This window comes from Panthera uncia (genome assembly GCF_023721935.1).
Source record: "Panthera uncia isolate 11264 chromosome E2 unlocalized genomic scaffold, Puncia_PCG_1.0 HiC_scaffold_19, whole genome shotgun sequence".
Lineage (NCBI taxonomy): Eukaryota > Metazoa > Chordata > Mammalia > Carnivora > Felidae > Panthera > Panthera uncia.
In genome coordinates this window covers 10,867,719-10,878,196 of record NW_026057588.1, presented here as the reverse complement: position 1 = coordinate 10,878,196, position 10,478 = coordinate 10,867,719, and the positions used below count along the sequence as shown (strand labels likewise).

At 61.4% G+C, this 10,478-nt stretch overlaps 1 protein-coding gene across 1 annotated transcript in view; it reads left to right on the top strand.

Annotated features, from left to right (window-relative positions):
• The first annotated feature begins 1,046 nt into the window (after positions 1-1,046).
• Positions 1,047-10,478, top strand: part of BCL3 (BCL3 transcription coactivator) — a 10,302-nt gene continuing 870 nt past the window's right edge. Inside the window, exons 1-8 of the mRNA XM_049620859.1 lie at positions 1,047-1,430; positions 3,216-3,369; positions 8,193-8,301; positions 8,531-8,735; positions 8,834-8,922; positions 9,138-9,215; positions 9,837-10,004; positions 10,229-10,346. Of these exons, the coding sequence (XP_049476816.1) occupies positions 1,175-1,430; positions 3,216-3,369; positions 8,193-8,301; positions 8,531-8,735; positions 8,834-8,922; positions 9,138-9,215; positions 9,837-10,004; positions 10,229-10,346 (1,177 nt within the window). The 5' untranslated portion in view covers positions 1,047-1,174. The remainder of the gene's footprint in view (positions 1,431-3,215; positions 3,370-8,192; positions 8,302-8,530; positions 8,736-8,833; positions 8,923-9,137; positions 9,216-9,836; positions 10,005-10,228; positions 10,347-10,478) is intronic.

Sequence of the window (10,478 nt, the reverse complement as noted above, 5' to 3'; positions counted from 1 at the left end):
CCGCCGGGCCTGTTCCCCACCCACCAACCCCGCCCGGGCGGGAGGGGGAGGTGGGGGAGAAGGGGTGGCCGGACTAGCACCCCGCCGCCCCCGGGCCCAGGCCGTGGCCGCCCCGACTCTGGTCTTGTGTCTCCGCGTCTCTTGCTATCTCTCTGTGTCTCTTTTCCTTGGTCTCTCACCAACTCTTCGCCCAGAAGCTCGAGCTGAGTGTGCAGGGATCCCGTGGAGAGAGACACATTCGCTGTTTCCCTGTGCCCTTCCCCACCGCCCCCCACCCCCAGCGAAGTTCAGACCCTCGGCTGGGACACATGGAGGAGGCAGGGATGGGGACAGGGCTGGCAGAGGGACAGCGCCCGGGCGCCCGCCGAGGGCAGCCCCTGACCTGGGTGCGTCTTTCTGCTCCCGCAAAGGAGGAAACGGCTCAGAGAAAGGAAGTGCCTGGTCAAGGTCACCGGGCGAGGAAGTGGGAGTCGGGACTCGAACCCGCGCCCTAGGGAGCCCAGGGCCGCTTGGAAGGCCTCCCTAGGGAAGAGGCCGAGCGCAGACAGCACTCGAGAGACAGAGATGGTGAGAGACACGGAGACAATAAATAGACAGAGGCAGTGAGAACAGAGAAAGACGCCAAGGTCGAGATGGAGGGAGAGAGACACCCAGGCCCAGAAAGACTATCCGGATCGGAGAGTCAGACGAGACAGAGTTCGAGACTCAGAGACGCAGAGATAGAGACAAATAGCCAGAGACACCAAAGCACTGAGACAGCGACTGAGAGAGGCAGGCAGCCGTAGGGGTGGGGACCCCCTGGCCCTGACCCCGCCCCCTCCCCCCTCCCCGCCCCCCACCGAGGCCCAGCCGCCGGGGGCGCCGCGGGGTCGGGAGAGGGGCGGGCGCGGGGCGCGGCGGCGCGGGCGGGACGCTCGGCGGGCTGCACCGCGGGGCGGCGGGAGCGGCGGCGGGTCCAGGAAACCCCTGGGGCGGACGGGTGGCCCCGGGGGCGGGGGGGGGGGGGGGGGCCGGGGGCGGGGAGGCGGGCGACCGGCACCGCCCCGGCCGACAAAAGTCCCTTCAGTTCAGCCGGCGGCAGGGGAAGTCCCGGCGCCCGGCGCAGCCACCCTCCCGTGCAGCCGAGCCGAGCCGCGCTCCGGCCGCCCGCTCGGCCGCCGTCCCCGGCGGCCCCATGCCCCGATGCCCCGCGGGGGCCATGGACGAGGGGCCCGTGGACCTGCGCACCCGGCCCAAGGCCGCCGGGCCCCCCGGCGCCGCGCTGCCGCTCCGCAAGCGCCCGCTGCGCGCGCCCTCCCCGGAACCCGCCGCCCCCCGCGGCGCCGCGGGCCCCGTTGTCACCCCGGATCCCCTAGGCGGCGGCTCCGACTCCCCGGCGGTCCCCGCGGCCCCCCACGGACTGGCCCGGCCAGAGGCGCTTTACTACCAGGGTGAGTGGCTCCCACGGGTCCTGGCCAGATGGGGGTCTGACGGGGCAGACGGTCACCAGAGCCAGGGAACTGAGTTCAGGCCGCACATACAGGGGGTTCCATGGAGCTGAGAAACGGGGGGGGGGGGGGGGGGGGGGGGGGGGGACAGAATCCAAGGTCCCAAGGACACCGATATGGGGTTTCTGGGGAGCTGAGAGGGGGCAGAGCCTGAAGTCCCAGGGACACCACTGTGGAAGCATCAGGGAGCAGTGCCTTGGGACACAGATATGGGGGTCCCAGAACACCGGGTGTTCAGGGGGCTCTGGGGGACAGAGCTCAGCATCCGAAAGCCATAGATATGGGGACCCAGGGGATGGTGCCCAGCAGCATAGATAGGGGGTCTCAGGGAATCAAGAACCTACAGTCAGGGACAGAACCTACAGTCCCAAGAACAGAGTTACAAGCTCGTTAGAACCCAGATATCTAGGGTTATGCAGAATCACCACTTGGGCCCAAGAAACTGGGGTTCCTGGCATCCAGATCCGTGGTGTCAAAGGCAGTCAGGGAAACAGCGACTGGGGTTCTAAGAAGACAGATACTAGGGATGTCAGGACATCAGAACCTCAGGAACCCAGGAGATACCAGACAATAGTGGGAATCAGGAGAACAGAGTGGGAGTCTGAAGCATCCGAACCAATATCTGGAGACCCAAGGATGGAAGGGAACAGATGGAAGGGAAGGGGGTCCTGGGGAGCCAGCGGGACAGAGATCCAGGGCTCTGGGCACCCAGTTAGGTACAGTCACACAGGACGGATCAGGGGCTCACCTGAAGTCACAGGGTCAGGGGGTCACAAAGTCAAGGCCTGGGGACTGAGGGTTCTAGGGTACTAGGAATGCGGGCCAGGACCGGGGAGTTCTGGGACTGGAGGACTTAGGGCCAGGATGAAGAATTCAGGGGTGTCCAGGCAAAAGGCTGCAGGGCACCAAGAGCTGGCACTGGAGATACGAGGACTTGGGGGCGCAGGGATGGGGGCCCCCAAGAATCAGGAGATGATAAAGAAGGCCAAACATCATTCTCTCCATCCCTGATCTCAAGGAAGGGGCATCTGCTACCACCTTGCCATCCCCGAGTGACCCCAAAAGCTGCAGAGAGCCCATGCCTAGTGCCTCCAGATTTTGGCCCCGTTCCTGCACCTTCCACCCCATCGGAGTACAGCACTTAGAGAGCCTCAGCTTGTGCATCAGGAGGCCTGCCACTGCCTCCTCCCCTTTCCCCGTTCCCTGGATGAGAACCCAGGCCTCAGTTTTCCCCATCTGTGTGGTGGGTGGATATGTCTTCGACTACTGCCATATTTGGCTTCTGACGCCATTCCTCTCTCCTTCTGACCCCCTTTCTCCCCAAATCTCTACACAGTCACCCCACACCCTACACCCATTCTTACCTCCCTCAGCCACAAATTCACCCAGCAAACAGGCCCTGGGGTCCCCTGCTGGGTGATGACGGGGTTCAGTCCCGTCCTTAAGGGACTCTGCCTAGTAAGAGATGGAGGTCAGAGGCATGAAGAGCTAAGTGACAATGACCGTGACCAGGGCTCACGGGGAATGGTGAAGGCGGAGGAAGCTGCCAGAGCCCAGAAGATGGATGTACAAGGCCAGGTTGTCTTGGGCCTCTCAGCCCCAGTATGAGATGCAAAAGGGACCTGGAAAGAAGGACAGGTGACACAGGAGGGGTGAAGGCCTGGAGGTAGGGGTGGGTTGAGGGTCTGCTGACTTGGCCTCACCACCCATGTCCTTTCCTCTGTCCAGGACCTCTACTGCCCCTGTACCCGACCCCGACCATGGGCTCCCTCTTTCCTCTCCTGAACGTGCCTACACCCCTGTACCCCATGGTGTGCTCCATGGAACATCCCCTATCGGCTGACATCGCCATGGCCACCCGTGCAGATGAGGACGGAGACACGTGAGTAAAGCCCCCCATTAATGGGGGGAGTCAGCCCTACCCCCCACCTCACCCACCACAACACATGGGCTTCTGAATTACCTCTACCTGAGTTAGAATCCTGTCTCCACCGCTGGCTGTGACTTTGAGCAAGGCTTTCCCCCTGCCCCCCCCCCCACCCCCGCCGTGCCTCAGTCTCCTCTTCTGAAAAATGGGCAGTCTGACAGCACTTACATCCTAGGACTGTTTTTGAAGCAGGGGGCATCAACATATTTATCAAAATGCAAACACGAGAGGGGCGCCTGGTAGAGCGTGCAACTCTTGGGGTTGTGAGTTCAAGCCCCACGTTTGAGATTACCTTAAATAAATAAAATGTTGTTTTTTTTTTTATTTTAATCGTTTATTTTGAGAGAGAGAGTGTGAGCACGCAAGCATGAGCAGGGAAGGGGCAAAGAGAGAAAGAGGGAGAGAGAGAATCCCAAGCAGGGTGCTTGCTGTCGTGTCACAGCCTGACTCGGGGTTCTATCCCACTTAACCATGAGATCATGACCAGAGCCAAAATCAAGAGTCAGACACTTAACAGACTGAGCCACCCAGGCGTCCCTAAATAAATAAAATACACCCAAAAATTCTTTTTTAAAAAAATCCAACCGCGAGAAAGACATTTCATTGATTGACTTGTTGTATGAATTATGCACGTTAAGCTCTTAGCACTGAGCCTGGTAGGTTAGAAATGCTCAATAAGTATTAATTCATATTATTACCTTATGTTCAGCCCAGCACATGTACACACAGACAAGCTTGAAACAAAAATTGCGCAGAACAAAACAAGTCACCCTTACTAGATGGGATCTACTTTGTATTTTCTATTCTAGTGTGTTTCCTGATCTCACGGTCATAGGCCATTCAATTAATTTGCTGATCCCTTAAACTGATTTCACAAATCCGATAGTTGATTGCCTCCAGCTTGGAGAACTTGCCCTTGAGGCTGCTGAGAACCCCTGCGCAGGATGGTTTAGCGCTGTGCTCACCACACACCTGAACATCACGATTCTTATTTACCTACCTAGGTTGGAACTTCCGCTGGCCACTTTCTACCCCCCCCCCCACCCTCTGCCTGAGTTCCCCCCTATAAAAACAAGAACTCTAAGTGTGTGAGTCTGCGAGGCAGGCGTGAGGTGACTTTTATAAAGCGCTTATCTGGGCATTGGTTTGGGGACTGGAAACGAGAGGTAGGGACGGAATGGACAGGCTTACTTCTGCAGAAAAAGGCGGACCGCCAACGCTGGCCAGGGAGGCGACTGCACATCCCCGAGCCTCAGTTTCCCCTCCTGGAAAATGGAGGGCTCCTGTAGCACCCATCCAGATTAAGACTCGGCGTAATGGTGTACCTACATCTAGAGCATAGAACAAGGCCAGGCACACAGTAGGTCCTCAGCACCTGGGAGTGGATGTTCTAACAGAGCTTCCCAGCTGGTTGTGGGCCACTCTTTGAGTCCAAGCAGGAGAAAGTGCCGGGTCCATAAAAGGCTGAACAAATCTAGTTCCCTCCCACTCTGGGTACCTCTGGGGTCATCTGTGAAATAGATTTAATTTGTATCTGCCCCCGGGGGTGATTTGTTTGCAGCCTGTGAACACAGAAGACCTGGCACCCCAGTCTCAAGGCCCGCGCCCCTCCCTCCCTCCCCCGCTCTCCCCGCCCCCCCCACCCCCCCTCCAAAGCAAACACTTCTTCCTCAGCTGCCTGCTGGGGGAAATCCCTTCCCGCAGAACTTGACCGCAGCCCAGCTGCTCTGCCTCCCCCACGTCAGCACCCGTCACTCACTCGCAGCCTCCCCCTCCTGGCGTTCAAGCTAACCTTAACCCCTTCCGCTGGGGCCAAGACATTACCGGAATGGACAGCTGGCTAGCCTGGGAGCGGGGGAGGGGGACACGCTAAGTCTGGTTCCCCAGAGCAGCAAAGCTTGGTTGGGAGGCTGGACCCCTAGGGACTCAAGATCTCAGGGCATCTGGACCCTCAAGAGGTCAGGCGCCGGGGAGCTAGAACTCTGGGTCTCCAAGAGAGAGGGGAGGCCGGAGTACTGTATTCCTCTGAGGGGTTAAGCAACAGGGTAGAGGGCAACTTGGGGATCGATCACTCCCAGGCACTGGGGAAGCTGGTATCCGCAAAGAGTTAGGGCACCGTATTACCTACCGGGTCCTAAGAGAGCTGAGGGGTGGATGCCGGGATATGGGGGACAGGGAGGCAGCTGGAGTCTGAGCCCTGAAGGGTGGAGTTCGAGACGCGCCCCTAGGCTGCAAGACTTGGGGTCCTTCCCTCCAGGGAAGCTTGGTCTCTGTGGTTGGCCTCCCTCCTGCCCCACCCCCCAGGCGAGGATGGAAGGGGGGGGTGCCGGGGCAGGGGGGGGTGGTGGCCGGGGTAGATCCCCGGCGGGAGGCTTCCCTCCCCCGGGAGCAGGAAGCGGAGCCCCGCCCAGCAGACCTGTTACTGGAAGTCCGAGGGCTGGGCCGCCCCTCCCGTCCCCACTTCCTCCAGCCCCGCCCCACCCCCTGCAGCCCGCGCGTTTATGGGAACTCGGGCCTGGACGGTTTCTCTGAAATCATTCGCTCCCTCTGCCCTCACTTAACCCTGCCCGCCCCGAGGGGGACGCAGGCCGGGCTTCCTGGGAGATGAAGGGAGCCAAGGGAGCCCTTCTCCGCCCCTCCACCCTCACCCCGGCCCAGGCCCGGCCCCTCCCCCAACATTTTCCTTTTAAATTCGGCGTTTCACCAGGTTCAGGATCCAGGTTCAGCGTTTCACCTGCGGAGCCGCTCTTGGGACGTGGGCGCTATTGTGGGCTATACCTTATGGGGGAGAAAACGGGAGGGCCACGTGACTTTGCTCTAGCACCTGCAGTGAGGGAGGGTTGCCCCCAACTTCCAACCCTGGCCTGCTCAGCCCCCAAAGCCGCCATCCCTGGTGCCACGGTTTAGCATCCAACTCTTGCTCTCATCTCAGGTGTTGATCTCAGGGTCGTGAGTTCAAGCCCCGCGTCGGGTTCTGATTTTAAAAACTTAAAAATTAGGGGCGCCTGGGTGGCTCAGTGGGCTAAGCGTCAGACTTCGGCTCAGGTCATGATTCCTCGGGGTTGGTGGGTTCAAGCCCCCATGTCAGGCTTTGGTGCTTACAGCTTGGAGCCTGGAGCCTGCTTCGTAGTCTCCCTCTGCCCCTCCCCCACTTGGGCACGCTCTGGGTCAAAAATAAACATTAAAAAATTTTTTTGAATTAAAAAAAAAAACAATAAAGTATGGATTCTGGAAGCACATTTCCACGGGGGGAGCCAATGCTCACCGGCAGCTTGGGCTAGTAAGAGGCAGTGATGGGTGAGAAACTCGTTGCTCTAGTAAATGGACTTTAAGAAGGCTGTGTGGCCTGTGTATATACAGTTAACCTTGTACCCTTAGTGCTAATGTTCCCCCCTACACACACACACACACACACACACACACACACACACACACCATCATCCCAGATTGCCCTCAACTCTAAATGACTCTTCCAGGTTGGGGGCTGTGGGAAGGCGCATGGAGTTTACTGGGACATACTCTCCAGATCAATGCCTGTGGGGATGAAGGAAGCAGGACTGCACAGAAGTTGGGCTGCTGTGTCGCCTCAGGGGGCCTGAGCAGTGCAGCTGGCGCCAGAGGCTAGGCCCTCTGTGCCAGCAGCGACCAGTCACGGGATGCCAGTGGATGGCGGCTGCCCCGACTCATGCCCCGGGCAAGCACTTCTTTTCAGCAGAGGGTAATTCCCAGAGACAGCTGATAGCTCACGACCTTCCCATAAGCTAAGGGAATGAGTCCTTCAGTCTGGAAGGGGGGGATCTGGGTTATGCGTGCGGCCCAGCGTCCAGAACGATGACTCCATCCCCCTCCATCCCACCTCCCCTTTGGACAAACACTCCTCCAAATAAATGCTCTGCATGTGGCATGCAAGTCACCACCGGTGGAGGGAACTCGATGGCACCTGCCTCATCCCCGCGCATTTCACACATGAGCAAGCCGGGGCCAGAGAGAGGTGGGAACAGGCCCCCAGCTCTCCAGGCTGGCCAGGGATCACTGCGATGGGTTCATTTATTGGGTACATGTGTGCGGGGCTCAGCACCGGGCAGCTGTCCTGGGCGCTGGGCCGTGACCAAAGCAGACAGAATGCCCTGCCCTGGTGGGGTTGACATTCTAGTGGGGGAGATTCAGACAGGAAACAAGTGTACAATGTCAGATGATGGTGTGGAGGAAAAGTAAACAGGGGCCGGGGGGAGGGGAGGGAGTCGTAGCCATACCGTTTTAGCAGAGGCCCAAATGAGGGGAGCCAAGTCTTGCAGGTATCTGGGGGACCACTGTTCCAGGGAACAGCCAGTGTCAGGGCCCTGGGAGGCAAGCGTGCTTGTCTTGTTCAAGGAACAGCAAGAAAGTCAAGCAGAGTGAAGAGAGCAGACGGAGGAGAAGCCAAAAGGGTAGAAAAAGGGGGAGACAAGCCCCCACAAGGCCTGTTTGGCCTTAATCTGAGGGTCCTGAGCAGAGAAGGGGCTTGATCTGATTTAAGTTGCAAAAAGGGCTCTCGGGCTGCTGTGGCGGGGGGACAGTCGGTAGAGCCGGGGTTGAAGCAGGGAGGCCAGTGAGGAGGGAACCGTGCAGGAGGGAGGCGATGGTGGCTGAACCAGGATGGAGGGAGTGAGGGTCAGAAGTGATTGGATTCTGGATGTTCCTCCAAAGTCCCCGGCACATGTTGGAGTTCGCGCCACTAATTTTATGGGGGCGAGAGGTAACCAGCCCCTAACGCTTGTGATCCCCTCCCCCGCCCCCAGGCCACTCCACATTGCCGTGGTGCAGGGCAATCTGCCTGCTGTGCATCGGCTCGTCAACCTCTTCCAGCATGGGGGCCGGGAGCTGGATATCTACAACAACCTACGACAGGTGAGCCCGGGGGCCTGGATCTGATGGAAGAGAGGGCCGAGGGTCCGGACTCCTGAATCCTGGGACGGGAGGAGCTGGGGGCCGTGGCTCTTGAATCTGAGGGAGGATGTACTCCAGATTTCTGGTTCCTGAGGGAGACTGGAGCTGGGGATCAGGACTCGGAAATTCTGAGAGACAGGACTGGGACGCAGGGCAGGGCACAGGTCCCTCACAGTCTCTGTTCCCCCAGACGCCGCTACACCTGGCTGTGATCACCACACTGCCATCTGTGGTCCGGCTCCTCGTGATGGCCGGTGCCAGCCCCATGGCACTGGACCGTCATGGCCAGACAGCAGCCCACCTGGCGTGTGAGCACCGCAGCCCGACCTGCCTCCGGGCCCTGCTGGACAGCGCAGCCCCGGGCACCGTGGACCTAGAGGCCCGCAATTACGACGGTGAGCACCTACCCCGGCGCCGAGTGGGACTGTCTGGCAAGACCTGGAGTCCAAGGGCCCCCGAACCCAGGTTTACACTGAGTCTTCCCGTACCTCAGGGCTCACCGCCTTACACGTGGCCGTGAACACGGAGTGCCCCGAAGCCGTGCTGCTCTTGCTGGAGCGAGGCGCAGACATCGATGCGGTGGTGAGCAGGCGCGGGCCGGAGGCGGGGCCAAGAGGAGCCGGGGCGGGACCCCCAAGGGGGTGGGGCTTGCGTGGGACACCGCGCGAGCGGGGGGTGGGGGTGGGGCTTGAAGTATCTACGGGGATTGAGACGCCAGACCCGGCGGCTGGGATGCTGGCCGCCGGCTGATTGGGCAGAGCTTGGAGCGACTCCGAGACCTTCCCTCCCTTCTGCAGGACATTAAAAGCGGCCGCTCCCCCCTCATCCACGCAGTGGAAAACAACAGCCTGAGCATGGTGCAGCTGCTGCTGCAGGTGGGTACTGCCCTCGCCCTTGGCCGCTCGCCCACCCTCTCCTCCAGCACCAGCCCAGCAGTCGCCCCCACCCGCCTCCCCCGTCCCTGGCATCGACCCTGCCTTCCAGGCCCGGCTCCCTCTCGTGCTCCGCTTCCAGCGCTGTCTCTCCCTTCTAGGCCTCCATTTGTCTATGACCTCACCCCTCCAGGCTGCCCTCTGGTCCCGGACCTTCTCCCTTTCCTCCCCCGCCTCCAGCCGAGCCGGGCCCGGTGCAGCGGCGGCCTTGCTCACCCCGCTTTCCGGTTTTGACCCTTTCCCGGTGCGGTCCTTCCGCCCCGCCTGGATTCTGGACCCTTCGTTTCTCTGACTCCGCCCCTACTCCGGCCGGTTCAGCCCGTCCGCCCAGTCCCGCTCTGACCCGCCCTGGGTTCTGCTTTCCACCCTTCCGTCACCTCACCCAGCATCTGGTCCCGCCCGGGTCCTGGCCTCGGTCCGGGGTGGGGGCCCCAGCCTCAGTCCCCAGCCCCGCGCTCGGACCCCGTCCCGGCCCCGCCCCTCCTGTGGCCCCGCCCCACCCGCCGCCCGGGCCGGGGTCCCGCGGGGCCGCGGCGGTCCTGACCCTCGGCTCCCGCCCCGCAGCACGGCGCCAACGTGAACGCGCAGATGTACTCGGGCAGCTCGGCGCTGCACTCCGCGTCTGGCCGCGGGCTCCTCCCGCTCGTGCGCACGCTGGTCCGCAGCGGCGCCGACAGTGGCCTCAAGAACTGCCACAACGACACGCCGCTCATGGTGGCGCGCAGCCGCCGGGTGAGTGTCCGCGCTGGGAGGGCCTGTGCCCGAGCGCCGGTCCACGCAGATGGGACATCGGAGTGCGCGCGCGTGTCTGTGCCCGTGCGCGCGGGGGAGCGGGACAGCCTGTGCGTCCGTGGGAGCGAGCTCGGACAGGGGACACTGAGGCACGGAGCCGACCGCGCACGAGGGAGAGCAGCGTGGGCTGGAGGAGCCTGGTGGTGACCCCCGTCTTCCTACAGGTCATCGACATCCTGAGGGGGAAGGCGACCAGGCCCGCTCCTGCATCACAGCCAGAGCCCTCGCCGGACCGCAGTGCCACCACCTCCCCTGAGAGCAGTAGCCTCCTCAGCTCCAATGGTGAGAACCTAGTTCCGCAGCGCCAACCTCCCAGTCTCTCCTCCTCGAACAGCCATCCAGGCTCCCAGCCCCTCCCCCCACCAAGCATCCAGGCCCCATCCAGGCTCCCAGCCCCTACACCCACCACCATCC